This window comes from Lissotriton vulgaris, chromosome 1_1, assembly GCF_964263255.1.
Source record: "Lissotriton vulgaris chromosome 1_1, aLisVul1.2, whole genome shotgun sequence".
NCBI classification, from domain to species: Eukaryota; Metazoa; Chordata; class Amphibia; order Caudata; family Salamandridae; genus Lissotriton; species Lissotriton vulgaris.
Genome location: NC_141685.1, coordinates 1,939,586,773 through 1,939,603,466, shown reverse-complemented (window position 1 = coordinate 1,939,603,466; position 16,694 = coordinate 1,939,586,773). Strand labels below are relative to the sequence as shown.

The 16,694-nt window shown below is 44.8% G+C and overlaps 1 protein-coding gene across 1 annotated transcript in view; it reads left to right on the top strand.

The window, feature by feature from the left end:
• PPFIA2 (PPFI scaffold protein A2) overlaps nucleotides 1–16,694 on the top strand; it is a 1,928,138-nt gene that overhangs the window by 1,611,338 nt on the left and 300,106 nt on the right. The window contains exon 19 of the mRNA XM_086919614.1: nucleotides 650–780. Within this exon, the coding sequence (XP_086775740.1) occupies nucleotides 650–780 (131 nt within the window). The remainder of the gene's footprint in view (nucleotides 1–649; nucleotides 781–16,694) is intronic.

Genomic DNA, 16,694 nt, shown 5'->3' with positions numbered 1-16,694 from the left:
AGACTAGGGTAGTGGTCCCTACGTGGACAGAGTGCATGCCTCTGTCAAATAGAGACCCAATTTTCAACAAGTAGGCACTGCAGCATAGTCTAAGGTCTCTATGTATTTAGAAAAGGTACCCCGACTCACAATAGGCAGATGCAAACATACGTTGTTCTCTCAAACACTTTGGCTTTGACTGCAACATGAATAGAGAGTTTGGAAGGGTGTTCACACATGCCTCCATTCTCTGCATTTTCTGCCAATGATAGTACTAGTGGTACAAATGGTCTATTTGCATACCTCAGTTGTGCAGGGAGTACAAACATGCAATAAGACTACATACATGAATCCGTCCCCTAACAGAAACAAGCAGGTTATATCATCAGAGCCTTTACCACCAATGCCATAGGTATGTTGACTAGTAGACAGAAAGGGGGGGGGTATTCTCTGTTTTTGGAAACCTACAAGTGCAGCCAAAGTCCGGAGGTTTCGTTTTCTGTAACTCGTTTTTAAGAGTAAAAGGAACATTGCTTGTTACAGATGTGTTTTTATATTCTGCTGGTGGTACATAACATATTCTCTAAGTCGATACTCATTTCTGTAATATTCTATGTTTACCATATTCTACAATACACTGTATAAAAAACACCTCCCTTATCCATCCTAGATTGCAATAGTAGAAGAGGATGGACGTGAAGACAAAGCCACAATAAAATGTGAAACCTCTCCGCCTTCTACTCCCAGAGGTACCAGGATGACTCACACGTTGCCCTCTTCATATCACAATGACTCTAGAGGGTAAGTCTTTCAATTACAAAGTGTATCATGGACATTTGGAACAGTAATGGTTACATTCTGTCTGCTCCACACAATATCTAGCATTGGCAAGGGAAGGGAAACATTGCAAGACATATATACTGTCATTGTTGTGCATCGTAGCGAGTTACTTGGAAAGGTTGTATTAATTAAAGGCAGGCATCTCAAAAATTCACCAATGAGTTAGATGAATGTAAATCAGTGTATGTGAATAGAACCATTTCAAATTTACTAAACAAATAACACAGTTAAAATATCTGTATGTAATCAATTGTATGAAATAATAACAGGGTATTTGGCATCTAAATAAAATAGGTTGCCACGTTTCTTGTACAGATATAGCACGCCATTCCAAGGCTTTTCAAAAGGTGTTATCCTCAGGTTTTCATTATTGCTTGAAAACAACACAAATCATTGGATTCCGCTATTCATCCTTGGCATCCTTAGGACAAGACAAGTGTTGTATCCTGTTGGACTTGGCCCTTTTTGCAGGGTCTTCCCTGAACCTTTTGCTTTCCTCCTAGCCTTTTCTTCTGACATGGTGTTGGTGGTGTCCAGTGTAAAATGCTTGTGCTCTCTGTGTTAAATATGGTAAGGATTGGTCTACACCTATTAGGTGTATTTCATTCACCAGTCAGGCCCTTGTAAAGTGGCATCTCATATACCCGGGCTGGTAAATTAAATGCTACTGGTGGGCTTGCAGCGTAATTGCACCACCCACCAAATTAGCCTTGCAAACCTATCCCAGGCCTCTGCCATTTCTGGGCCTGTGCGTGCAGTGTTACTGCCGCTATGATGTGGCACCTTAAGTGTGTGCCATGCCTGTGACCCCCCTTTTACAGCATGTCAGTCACCCCTAAGGTAGGCCCTAGCTAGCCCTATGGGCAGGGTGCAGTATAGGTAAAAAGTAGGACATGTACCTTAAGTGTGTGATATGTCTCCTGGTAGTGAAAAACAGCCATTTTGGTTTCTCACTACTGTGAGGCTGCCCTCCCATAGTAATGCATTGGGGATTCCCTGATAAGTGTTTCAGTGGTAATTCCTGATATGAGAGGAGCAGCGTGGTCAAGTTTGGTATGGTTGGAATAGTAGTAATAATAAATGCTGCACAACGGTGTGCGAAGGTTTATTATCACTATTCTAGAAATGCCACTTTTAGAAGTGGGCATTTCTGTGTACTGTGTGTCTGCCTGCCTGATGTGAATTGCATGTCTGGCTTTGGAGTGGAAGAAGCTGGTGAGGTGTGTGTGGCTCCAGGAGTGGCAGGTGAGTCAGCGCTAGGCCAAATAGGGCACCTGCATTTGGAGTACTGGGTGGAGTAGTCCCCTGACCCTGAAGAGGTCTGTGCCTGCCTATGTGAATGCTGGCTCTGCCCCCCATGTGGTGTGTCTGATGACAGAGCCGCCACCTGACAACGGGAAAGAGGAGCCCTGTAAACAAAGTACTTCACACTCCCCAGAACCAGTTAGGACTGGCTCCCCCCAAGCCCCGTGCCAGGGCAGACAAAGAAAAATGTTGGTATAAATATTGGGGCTGTGACACCATGAAAATGTTGTGCTTGGGTAATACTTGTGCCTGTTGGGCCCGAGGAGGAACTGCCACAAGGGACTGCCCCTCCGATGGAGGGCCTGCCTGGGCCCAGATTTTCCCCTGAGGACTTTGGGGACTTAACTCTGCACTGCTGAATTCCATGCTCCAAGGAGAGGGCTTGGGCAGGGCTGATCTGCTACCCTGCTGGAGGAGATGCTGCCTTGCACCGGAGACCCGGTGTGCTGGCCTGCCTGTGCCCTGATTCCTGCCCTCCTGGAGGGGAGAGATGCAGTGCTGCTGAGTACTTTCACTGGCGAGAAGGGTGTGTTGCTAGCTCTCCTCTGAGTACTACATGTTGGTGCTCTTTGTGCATTGCCCTGGAGAGAAGAGCGCCTTGCTGACTCTCCTCGTTGACCTGTGGTGGATTGCCCCTTTGGGCCCGAGATGGGGGCTCCTGCTGTGGAGCACAAGGTGAGCGCTGTGGGCCCCTAGGTAGGAGAAGAAGGCAGCCTCTGCGCTTGGCGGCATATCTCCCCTATGACTCAGTGGCACTTTTTCTGCCTGTGTACCTGCATTGGAGTAGACCCCTCTCCGTGACGAGAGGAAGTCAGGCGACGACCTCCTGACTGTGGGCGGATGAGCAAGAGCAGAAGCCAAGGGCGGGGCTAGGCCTTCCCAGGAAGTCAGGCAACCTGGTGCCTGGAGGTGGGCAGGACTCCCATGGTGACGAGAGAGCCCCGCATGTTGCTGAGTCCAGGCAGCAAAAGGAAGGAGGAAGTGGCGTTTTCAAGTCAAGGATAAGCAGGGGCTTCCAGAGGCTCGGAGGAACCTGGACGTGCCACAAGGCCATTTCCCTGAAGGCGGGTGAGTGGCGGGAGCTCCTGAAAGACCGGAGCAGTCCTGCATTTGCTCCCAACCTGGTGGGTTATTTCAAGCTGTGGCCCACAACTTGCCATAATACCAGATGCCCCGGCTGGTAGTGGGCAGCTGCACACTTTTTTGCTATATCGGGGTAACTCACCATTTTCAGAGACGGGGTGTGTTATACCCCCCCTTGCTTACGGTGATTGGGAGTACGAGCCAAGGACAGGGCCCCAGGATATTACCGCCCTTCATGGTGAGGCAGGCACGTGGCCCAAAGAACCTATCAGGAGGGGGATCAGGGTAAATGAGCAATAGCTCAGAGGTCTGTACCGCGGACACTGTGTAACCCCTGACCCTATTTCTACGCCATTCACTTACCGAACACCCATCCACGGGGTCCGGTTCGAGGAGAGCGCTAGGTGCCAAGCGGGTGTTTGGCGTTGCGGGCGTAAGAATCCTTGCTTATACCACCAGGCTTTGCCTAACATTAGGCTAAGTATCCCTAGAACAGATCGCTTAAATAACTTGTCCTTTTCACTCCTGTAGGGTGTGCCATCGTCGCCACCACCCCCCTCCCGAGACCCATGAGGTGTGGATCTTTTAACACACAAGTGAGAAATTTGCCTTTTTTACCATTTTTTATCTTTTTTAACCTGTAGACACTGGTTGAACCACTAGGGTCCAACATAACCACTAGCCCAATTTTCTGGGCGCATTGATCGTCTTAGCACGAATGGTACGTCTGCATGTGTTGCGACCGTTCTTTGTGCTGATTAGCTGTATGCCCTGTTACAAACCTGGCCTCCACTATTCCAGACGGTAACATACCAACTAACATATTCACTGTGGGCACGCTTAACATCCTTAGTCCAAGCACAGAGCCGCATTTACAGTTGTAGCAAAAAGACGCTCCAGTCCACTTAATAACCTTTACGTTTTGTCTTTTCATGTGTGTTTGTCAATTTTTCACAGACCACAGGTTCGCACACTTTAGCTCGAACCGCTTTTTTGGTTTGTTCTTTTTGCACCCTCTTTTTTGACACATAGTCAGTGTTTTAACTTTCACGTCCTCTGGTCAGGGTAGGCCTTAGCGTGTCTATACCGCCGAGGTACACATTTACATGGTCCTGACGAATGCCCAGTAACACATGTACACTTAAAGGGCAGAAACATGTTGACCCCATTGTAAACCTTAAGGGGAAAACACCCAACACAATAGTTGGTAGATTTCCCATCACATACCTTTTAACTAATACCCAGCCAACCACGGAATAAAGTTTTTTGTTTGGTACGTGCTGTCGGTATTTTTTAACATCTTCCACTTTTTTCACATTCTGTCACAAATAAACCCCGCTCCGCAGTAACCTGGCGTCGCAGCACACCGGGGAGACATTCGGTTTGCCCCGGTGGGCCCAATGATGAAGCATGTCACCACCCAGGGTGGTGAGTGAGGGCTTAAAAAGAATCCCTGGGAAATTCCTACGAAGGTAGATTCTAACTTTCCCTGTCTCTGTGCTCGACACCTGTACCCTTCTGTGGGCACTCTTTTGTTGGTTATTACTACTTCATGGGGGACCGAGAGTGTCCTTTCCCTCCCTCTCTCTCTCGTTGTTGTTATTATAACCCCTGACCCTGCCTGTGTTGTATATGTGTACTGTGACTAAGGTCCACAACGGTGCTCGAGGGTAAGGCCTAGTAGAGAAGTGGTTATAAGGTGTGCACACTACTTCTGAGGTGTAGTAAAAATGCACTGCACTAATGTTTGTATGCATTATAGGCCATACTGTATTGTGTTATGCCTAATACCTGAGAATTGCTCATGTGGTGTACCCTGTGACCAGTGTTCACTTTGGTGTGCTGTTGCAGATTTTGTTTTGAATAATGATGTGTTTATGCTAAGTGCCACTGAGGTGCACCGCTAATTTAGGATATATGCCTAGGGTGGTTTAAACCTGACCTAATGGGATGCATAATGTGTTTGTGCCTAAGGGTGATAATGCGGAGTTCATTATTTGACCAGTAGTTACTGGTAGTGTTTTATTTTTACTACTTGTGCTTGGCATGGTTTTGACAGTGGCCCGATTGGCCCTGTCATGTATATGTGAATTTTGCCTACTGCCAGTTGGCACAGTGTATGCTGTGTGATTATTGTTCTAATATGTTTATGATAATACAAAGGCTATTTTTTTAATATAACCTTGTGTTTTGTTTCTTTTGTGGTGTGCCTAGTGTGTTGCTGCTTTGTGTGTGTGCTTCGCAAACGCTTTACACATTGCCTCTGGTATAAGTCTGACTGCTCGTGCCAAGCTACCAAGGGGGTGGGCAGGGGTTATCTTCAGTGTGTAACTCCCTTGCACTGACTAGGGTGATGGTTTCTGCCTGGCATAGGCGCAAACCCTAGCCAACCAGAAATCCCATTTCAAACATATCAAGAATATGGTTGTGTTGTTAAACTGTCCATTACACAATTCAAAACTACTTTCTTGGTCAGAAAATGTCCACAGTTAACAAGAGCACAATGGCAGTATCGCCCATATGGTTTGCCATTAAATCTATAGTAAGTAGTAATATGTAAATCCTAATTAGGCCTTGAGTATTATCTGGACCAAATTCTATTTATAAGTGAATGATTCACCTACCAGATATATTAGTACTGAATTTGAAGATACAGTTGTACACTTTTGATTATAAGGGCTGCCCCTCCCACCCTTTATAAACATTACCCCTTATGTCTTGTCTTAACTAGTCCACATATATACACATACTTTCTCGATCCATTTATTAGTGTTACACAAAACATATTTATTTACACAAATCATAATTTCAAACGTCTACAAAAAATGCGTAATTTTCTCCACTCTTTGTCTGTATTCACAGCATCCCTCCTTCAACGTAAATTCATTTTATATTAAAAACATCTGTTCTCAAAGAACATATTACATTTCATGCTTTCAAAACGTATTCTTGTTTTGTAATAAACATTGACTGCATCATTGTCAACATAAGATAATTATTTTAATACATTTTTTGTGGTCGTATTCAACTTTTCACCTCCTTCCTAAGGACGTCATCAATATTAGCATGTAATATCTGCCACGGATGCATAAGAGTAGTTCTATCATACATTCAGACTCTCGTCAATCAGTCATACTTATTACAATGCAGTATGTGAACACCTAGTACATGTACATACAACTGAGGTGTAATAGAGGAATTCTGATGAAAATATGACTCTCTCTCCCTCACCTTTAGTCTATTTGTGTGGACCAGCCTCTAATGGGAAAACAGCCTTTACAACGTGGTCATTACCACACATCCTTAACAATGCATAAGCCTTTACAACGCAAAAATGTACTGTGCATATACCTTTATCATACATGCCTTTATTTAACTATACTATATATATATATAAGTACATATATATATATATATATATATATATATATATATATATATATATATATATATATATATATATATATATATATATATATATATATATATATATATATATTTGTAACAAAAAAACTTCCTTCTCGGGGAGAGCGGCTGGTAGCTGGTGACGGTGGCGAGGTAAGGACAGCCTAGCACGATTTTGCAGCAGCAAAAATTCTTCACAAAAGACACCGCACTTCTCTTGGAATTTCAATTCAGTTTAATGACCTGTTTTCTTTTTCACCTACGTGTTTCGAACACTATGGATCCTGATCACTGTAGTAAACATAAGTCCCTTGTTTGTTTTACACATTTATACAGAGTCACCATATTTGCCTTTAATGAGGCATTATGGGCTTTGTAGTTAGTTTAGCATGTAACTGGCTATGAATAGCCTATCCATGTCTTAAACTGCTGTTAGGAGCTGTATTTAATTCACCCCTCTTAGGGTTATTGTTGACTACCAAAATGGCGCAACAAACTGATATGAGCACCTAAAACAGGAAAATCATATGTATGACTAACCGCCGAACACCGGTGTTCTGCTTTTGATTACACTCGTTGCGCGCTTTACAAATACTCTGATTGATTGATTGATTGACTTACAGATAAAATCCCCCAATGGATTGAATAGTGGGGAGGAATTGACAGTGCATTTGGGTAATTACCTAAGAAACTGCTAATGTTGGTTGTTGCTTCAATCTAACATCGAATGTTTTCAGCGGGGGGACATTTTTGTCCTCCCTAATATTATTATTCTCTTTTTCTTGAACAAAGAATCATGGGCCGATACACGGCATTATAGCATGGAACATAGGGATCATGCCTGCAACCGTCTTGATAGGTTGCGAGTGCCGATCCACAGCAAGATCTATATACATTATTTTCAGCTAAACGACTTGTACAATGCAATAATTTGAAATGTTTAATTTCAGGTGTTATTTACTTCCCTTGACGCATAAATCATTTCAAGTGTTTGTTTGACTTGAATAATGAGAGATTTTACTCATCTAAGATGGCGTGCGCTACTTAGCAAATTCAGCTAGCCCTTGTTTGTTTCCATGAGCCTATGCTATACTTTAAATATGCTGCCCGCCCGTACATTGTGTAAACAACACTGACGAAGGAAGCTTTTCCGAAACGCGTCTGTTTATAAGAGAATAAAACTGCTTCTGTAACTGAAGAACCGCAGATTGAGGCAAAACATCATTGTGGCAGGCAGGCACAGCCCTATTCAGATCCAGGTGCTACTCCTCCTACAACTCCGAATGCAGATCAGGCCTATTCAGCCTAGCACTGACTCACCTAGACTCTCTGGAGCGGCTGCACCTCCCCAGCCCCCGTCACTCCTAGGCCATGCGGTCAATAAAACAACAGGCATAGCCACAAAGACACATGGCACACAGAAATGACTACTTCTAAAAGTGACATTTCGAAAATAGTGATATTAAATCTGTGAACACCAATACGCAGCATTTATCACCATTATTCCAAACATACCAAACTTGATCACGCTAACCCTCTCATGTCAGGCATTACCACTGAAGCGCATATCAAGGAATCCCCAATGCATCCCTATGAGAGGGCAGTCTCATAGCAGTGAGAAACCAAATAGGCTGTTTGTCACTACCAGGACATGCCACACAGCTAAAACACATGTCCTACCTTTTACCTACACTGCACCCTACCCACAGGCCTTCTTCAGGGGTGGCTGTTATGTAGTAAAAGCAGAGTCACAGACGTGGCAACCACTTTATGTGCCACGTCACAGCAGCAGTAAACTGGGCGTGCAGGCTCTGCAGTGGCTGAAGTCTGAGACAGGTTTGAAAGGCTACTTTGGTGGGTGGTGCAAGAAGCACTGCAAGACCACCAGTAGCATTTAATTTACTGGCCCTGGGTATACGATACACCACTGTACAAGAGACAACAGGTCAGAAAAATAATTTCTTAAGATTCTCTATTTAAGAAATGCAAAATTGGAATTTCGTACATTTGACCCTAAATCTCTCACCTGATGTTTAAGTTCTTAAATCTGCTTTTCACAGTTTTCCACTGTCCCAGAGTGTGAAAACAAAAGTGTCCATGATATGTTACCAAATTCTATTTCTCTCCTAAGCTCTGTTGGCTCAAATAGGCTTGGCTCTTCTTTCACAATTTCTTCAGTTAGTTCTTGCAGTTCTGCTTGACTGAATTTGACTTTTCTCAATCTCTCCGAGGCCCTAATGGATGGCTGATACCGTCCCTTCAGTTGGTGTCTGTTTTTTTCTCAGTAATCCAAAGATGGCAGCCAAAAAGAAACGACAGAAACGAAAGTTCAAAAAATATGTTTCTCTCAATGGAAGCACACAAATGGCAATTCTTTAATACAAAGAGAGAAAAGAAAGCAACTAAATGATTGAATTTTTTCTGTTTTCATGTTTAATTTCCTGTCGACGGGCATTTCTCTGTATTCACGATTTTTCAAGCTGTGTTTTTCCAATGGAAAAATAACAGGAAAAACTTGTTAGCAAGGATCTGCATTCGATTTATTGCTCGGTAATGGTGTCTCCTGGTGCAGAATTATTACACTCAGATACTGAACAACTCGTAATTAGAGCCTCACGCAGAGTAGCTTCGGATCAAACGTTAAATGGGGCAAAACCATTTGCAAATAATTTTAGTACTATTTATGAAATCACGTAGACAGCCAGCATGTTAAGTGCAGCAGTAATACTTCAAAGTCCCCCTTTAATTCCCTTCTTCAGTTTTCCTCCTTCCTAATAGGTCTGAATTAATCTTCGAACACTGGCACTGAGCTTAACTTGCCAATTGCCAAATATGCAGAATCGTCTAATGATAACTAATATATTATCAGATGAATATATTTTGATGCCCCTTTTATCTCTGTGCACACACTTGGCAGATCTTCACGAAGCAACATATCATACATAATATATTATGTGTGTGCCGAGTTTTATGCAGATTCGTTAAATGATGCTAGTGTTTATAAGCCAATAAAAAACATAATTTCAAGGTAAACTGGAACTTAACTATACATTTACATTTTTATACTTAACTTCATAATGTTGTTCTTAATTTGTGATTTCAGAGTCCAGAAATTGTGCACATTTATTTATACACAATTTGTGCAGAGCTTCTTACCACAGGTGCACAGCAGTGTACCTTATTTTGGAATGGTGCACACTGGTGGTTATAGCTCAAACACATTTTCACATAGAACTTCCAGTGAGTGAAACTCCATTGGAGATCCACTGCCACATTAGAGAGGTCCACAAACTAGAGGGCCAAAAGAAAAAAAGGGAAGGTTTTCGTGTGTCTGAACCCGATTTCCTTTATAAATCATCTGAACACACTATAAAAACAAAAAGGGAATTAAAGCTTTTAATTCTTAAACACAAGTTTAAAGCTAGAGCTGTCAACGACATTTCGAGACTCTCTGTTTAAAGATACCTCTCAGTGGCACGAAATGACTGCCTTATATTTACATCTAACGCCCAACTCGCTTCGTCCTGGCATGACTACGACTAGACACAGCTCACGTTTTGTTAGCCTTTCAAAAAATCAAAGAATGGCCAGAGGCAGCTGCTAGGTGTCCACGTGATGGAAGATCGACTCAATACACAACGCACTTTATTTTATTATGTAGCTTTTATACTAGAATTTGCAAAATTATATTTGAAACCATTGATTTTAGCTAATATTACGAACTACTGCTATGAATCGTACTTCGATTTATGTTCCCTGGAGGATTCAAATATGGGTCTTCGAGTTACCTCCTTTAAATGGAAATCCGTTTGCATTAGAAAATACCTCAATTATACACATTGAAATAATTTTTAGGCGTCATATGTGATTTGTCGCTGGCCAAACATTTTATCCATTTGTTTTCTGGAAGGGAAACGACCTTAACGCGGACAAAACACCGCAATACATTTTCGTCGCTGCTTTTACAACGCAAGTCGTTACCACGACTTGCACTGGAGGGCGCTCTAGACTAACGAGACAGGTGATTTACTATTCCAAAATCTTACCTACTGTATGTAGGCTGGAGTTGGATTAGTAAATCATACTATTCGTAAGTCCAGCGCCCTACAGAGCAAGTCGTTGTAACGACTTACGTTGTGGAGAAGTGTGGCTCAATGGTTAGAGCGGCAGACCCTGATGCAGAGGTCTGGCCCGGGACCAGGGTTCAATACCCGCCTCGGCGGGTCTTGGGCTTAATGTCCTCGCACCTGATAATTCGCGCCCCAGTGCCTATTCTAATCATGGATTCCACTCTGCAACTCTGGGCAATAGCTTGCTTAATCTCCACAACGGCCCCAACAGCGCTGGGATGCCTGGCTTCACCTTAGGGGTGCCCAGGAGTGGACATTTCACAAGGAAAAGCCAGGAAGGGTTCCTAAGCAGTATACGGACAGCGCTGGGACACTTCCGTTGGAGGTGTGCTTTACAAATGCTGGCATTTACATTTTACATTTTATAAACAGCAATGTAATGTACCGCGATCTAAATGATCGCGTTGTAACATCATACATCCGTTCTGGAATTGGCGTCCATTGTGGGGCCGTGGCCTGGTAGCATAGCTGTAATGCTGTGCCTTTATAAAGGCATTAGCAGGACAGTGTTGGTTTTAGGGATCTTAACGCTGTTTTGAGTATCTTAGAAACTTGTGTTTTAGCAGCCTCACCACTTCATTTTATACTAACATAGCAGACCCTAGATGGAGGTCTTTTTTGTTTTATGGAGTTTAGTGGCTAACCTGGGAGCCTGGTAAGTTCCACATCTGTTTTAGCAGGTTTACCACTCCATTTTATATTAAAATGGTGGACCTTAGCTAGAGGATTTTGTCTTACAGAGTCTAGTGGCTCACCTCCGGTCCTCCTTAAAATAAAGGCTTTTTAGATGCTATATTATCACTATAGTACAGCAATCAAATTAGTTGATGCTACGTTTTATTTAGACCCACTCCACTACCTACATTTGAACTGGCTCTGGTGATCCTGTTGGACTGGTTTAAATGTTTAAATCGCATTTGCGCTATATAATGAGTTGGCTGAGGGGGTTATGGCCTGGCGATAAGCAAGATGGCCACACTGTAGTGTTGCTCTGCCTGCTGCCGAACACTATCCTTCCATTATCCTCCCTCTGCTGCGCCATCCATCGGAATAACGTGTGGTGTGCTATTGACAGTGTGGTCACGTTGACGATGTGCTTTTTATCGACGTAGCTGCACCTGAAGGCGATTGAAGACGAGTGGCGAGCTTTAGACACTGCGGTAATGGTGGCCATGTGAGCTTGGTGGAGCTGACCTCCGGGCCCTTCCCGCTGGGTAGGTGACATTTGCTGCGGTGTCAATTGCTGGATTTAAGGATGGCCTGAGGAACATCAATAGCGGAGACGACATTGTACAGGACCTTGGACGTAGTGAACCTGCGCAACCTACTGCGGCGTGGGGAGTGAAAGTCCTGCCTGACACGGACGGGGGCGATCTGCTACAGGACCGCCCAGCGCAGGCCTGACGGGAGGGCTGGATACCGGCCGCCACACTGGGGTTTGACTGTGCAGCAGAGCTCTCCCGCAAGACACTTCAGATCGATTAGGGCCCCCCGCGCAGATGCACCTGAGACTCTGTTGTGGACTGCCAAATCGTGAGTAAGCTAATGCGCTGCATGGGAGGAGCTGTGCTAGGGGCCTCGGAGATTTTGTGAGAGCGAGTGCTGCTGTTTGTGAAGTATTTCGGAACCGGGCTTCTTATACCCACTGCCCATGTTCGGAACCGAGGCTACACTGAACTGTGCATTTTGACAGCCTCCTGCACGGAGCGGCCATTCATCTGAGCGCCTGCCATTTTGTGAGTGCACCTAAGGCATTGCAGGCTTTTCATATGGCGTCCTCTCGCACTTGAACCCTTGAGACCCCGCTGAGGAATCTCCAATTGTGTGCAAGCGAACGTGGTGGGGCACGCTGCTTGAGAGGAGTGCGACTGGAGAATTTGCTGGCTTTCTACATATGTATGTGGCTGGTGGGGGAGGATCGTGAAGCCGGACCTCTGATGCACACTGCCTGAGCAAGGGCTCGAGTTTACGCGGTGTTATTAGTACAGAAAGCTTTTAACACTGAGCGGCCATCTGATTGCGAGCCTACCGCCATTTTGTGAGTCAACGTGCTGGTGCTGAGTGCAGTTGGAATTGATATGGCGTTGTGAACATCTATAGTGGTGTTGTCTTCACCTGGGCAATTGCACGCGAAAGGCACAGGGTGGCAGCCCCCATGTTGAAAAGTTCCAACATTTACGTCCTACGCACGTATAAGTTAGCTATTGTGTGCATCGCTGCTGACGAACCACGTTAAAGTGGGATGTTCAAAGACTGTGCTGCCAACCCTTGATCCCAATATGTTGATAAACGCTGATTCAACAACAGTCTCGGGCGAATACGTCATTCCACAGCGGTTGGGACTCTATACTGTCCATACAGTACCCCCTCCTTTTGTGTACATCATGGGCAAGCCGGAGAAGAATCAAACTCGACTCACGTTTGAGCTGAGAAAAGGTGGCAAGTCAGTGCAAAATGCGGCCTCTGATTCGGAACTGGACTCTGCATCCCAAGCCCCTTCAGCACTTGAGAAGTCGCTGGCCGCGATTCAAGCTAGTCTTCAGGCCATAGATCACAAGATAGAAGCGCTCAATGGCAGGATGGATCATTTCTCTGCCAAATTGGATAAGCAGGCTACACGTATTGGGGAGGAGGAACAGCGTATCACAGATACTGAAGACGGATTACAACAAGTAGCTGCAAAGACGTCCGATATCACGAAACTACTAGCTATCATCCAAGCGAAAAATGAGGACATTGAAGTGCCGTCCAGGTGCAACAATATACGCGTTTTGGGCCTTTCCAGAATCCACAATGTGGGGCACCTGGAGGATTACATGGAGACGCTGCTGCGGGATATCTGTGGCACAGACAACCTGTCTACTGTATTCACTGTGGAGCGGTCTCACAGATCCTTGGCAGCGCGCCCCCCGCCTGGCGCCTCCCCAAGACCTATAATCGCCAGATTGTTTAATTTCAGGGACCTAGACACTGTGTTGCGGGTTATACAGCAAAAGGGCACAACAAACTACCAGGGCAATGTTCTATCGTTCTACCCAGACTTTACAGTGTCAGTGCAGGTGGCTCGGAAGGAGTTCCACTCTGTGAAGAAGGTACTGATGAAAGAACAAATCCTGTATGCTATGCTTTACCCGCAAGGCTGCGTATAGGAGAAGCGGATCGTGGCAAGATCTTCACAAACGGGCGATTGAACACGCTAGAACTTTGCGGCGGCAGTGGAGTCGTCCGGCCCACACCTCAGACACTGATAAATGAGCAGTAAGGAGTTCTGACTCTGTCAAAGTGCATTTACATGTCTTGTGCTTAAATGTCCTGTGTTGTTACTCTATATGACTGCCATGCTATGGTTTTGGAATTAGAGGACTGCACATAGCATATGTCGGGAACAACTGCGGGGATCCTTAAAGACATCAGAGGTCAGTTGCTTAAAATTGAGAAAGCTCTGGAGGCACTCGAGAATCAATACCACAACACATCCTCCACGGACATACTAGCCCAGATACATGAGCGAAAAGATGAATATAAGACGCTAGCAGATACTGAAGTAAAATATCTATCCAAGCGTCATGTGGCCAGAGCCTACGGTGAGGGTGGGAGGCCAGGCAAAAACGTATCTGCACGACTGCGTGACCGGATCGATAGCCCCCCAATTGATCACATCATAGATGCAGAAGGGACGGCGCTCTACACCCCACACGGCATAGCTGAACAGTTCTAGCGTTATTATGAAGATATATACCACACGGGGTGGGGCAGATGAGTCTGCTATAGGTGACTACCTAGAGGATACGGCCTGTGCATGGTTCTCAGATGTGCACAGACAATAACTAAGTCTGCCCATTGATGAAGCTGATCTTGGGGACGCTATCCTGTCTTTGCCTAACAACAAGGCTCCTGGCCCAGATGGCCTCATGGCAGAGTTCTATAAAGCTTATGCAGACCTACTTATACCGCATCTGCTGGGGATTTATGTAGAGGCACATGACTCTGGGGCTCTTCCTCCTTCTTTACATCAGGCCTAAAGATAGCAAAGATACTAGCCACTAAATTGCAGCCCCTTATGCCACTACTAGTGCTCCCGTATCAATTTGGGTTTATCCCAGAACGTTCCACTTCCCACACTTTGCGCACTATATTTGCTATATTCCATGTGCTCAATCCTGACTTGGCCGCTGTTGCAGTTCTTTTAGACGTGGCAAACGCGTTCGTTTCTATAGAATGGAGATAAATGATGCATATTTTACATAGGGATTCCCCCCTGTTATTTCCCGCTGGATTTAGGTTCTTTATACTGATGCTTCAGCGAGAGTCCGAGTGGGTGGGTTCACATCGGAGCCCTTTCCTATCAAGTGTGGCACTAGGCAGGGTTGTCCTATGTCCCCCCTGCTCTTTGCTATCGTTCTAGAGCCTTTAGCGTGCAAAATTCGACAATGTCATAGAGCTGCTGCCCTTAATTTTAATAACCGCCCGGTGGGGATCTCCTTATATGCGGACGACATGGTCCTTTTTGTCCGTAAGCCGCAACGATATTTAGCCCTGATTATACCGGTATGTATCAGGTTCGGTCTGTTTTCAGGACTCCAGATAAATCGGGTAAAATCTGTCATCATTCCCTTAACATTAACGACAACGTCGCCCCAGGTAGAATATCCGTTGGTGTGTGGTCCAAAAAAACAATCAAATACTTGGGAATATGGGTACACCGGGATCCTGAGGTTGTAATCAGGGAGAACTATGGTTGGGTGTATACTACATTAGTACAGCAGATTGACCGTTGGGTTTGCTTGCCGTTGTCTTTAGCAGATTGTAGTGCGGTAATAAAAATGGTTATCCTTCCCAAGTTTCTTTATCTGTTCTGTAATATCCCAATTTCGCTGACGAAACATTTTTTTAAAACAGTCCAAACCCAACTCCTCAGATTAGTGTGGGGGAATAAACAGCCAAGAATTAGCTGGTACACATTAACACAGCAATATAAGAAGGGGGGATGGGGGGGGGGGGTTTCAACGCCCCAGATTTCTGTGTGTATTACCTCTGCGCACAGGCCCAATATTCATATTTTTGGTTTAAACGTCACAATTTTATCCCACATGTGGCGGTGGAAGAGGGGGACGCTCATCATGTACAATTGAGTAGTATCATCACGCACACTAATAGACAGACGCCTAAAACCGAGATTAATTCCATAGATGTCACTATAGCAGCATGGCAGGCAATAGGCAGGCGACACGTAAACTTCCTATATATGCTCCAGCGTTACCCCTTGCTGGACACGCTGCACTGTCAGTTGTTGAGGAATATGGGCCTATAACTGCCCTGAAAGAGCCAGGAATTGCGAACATGGGCGACTTATATCCGGGAGGGAAGTATCTCACATGGGATGACATATCTTACATACAAAATTCCACGCTACTATTCCAGTATACCTGTTACAGACTGCGCCCTACTGTGCAAGACCATTTCATCTACTTTACGGACGAGCTGGAAGTGCTACAGGCACAGCAAATGGTGATAGTCACTCCGACTAGAAAGAAGATGATAACTAAACTTTACAAAGCAGTTCAGGGGGAAACAGCCTCTAGCTCGGACAGGAGTCTGGAAAGATGGAACGCTTTGTTGGCCTCCCCGATCACTGACAAACAATGCGAGCAAATTTGTATGTTGACTGGCCGTTTGACATCAAATAGTAATCTGAGAATAATCCATTTCAAATTTCTGCATCAAGTATATTTCACTCCCGATAAATTATGTAAGATAGAACTTAGGGAGTCGAGCAACTGCAAAAGATGTGATTTAGGAAGAGTTGATTTCTTGCACCTCACATGGCAGTGTAAGTCAGTATTTCAATATTGGGAGAAGGTAGTTGCTCTTCTACATACCATGACGGGACAGGTAATACCATGCATGCCACTGGAATGTCTACTAGGCTATGTCCCTCAGATAAAGGCTGTA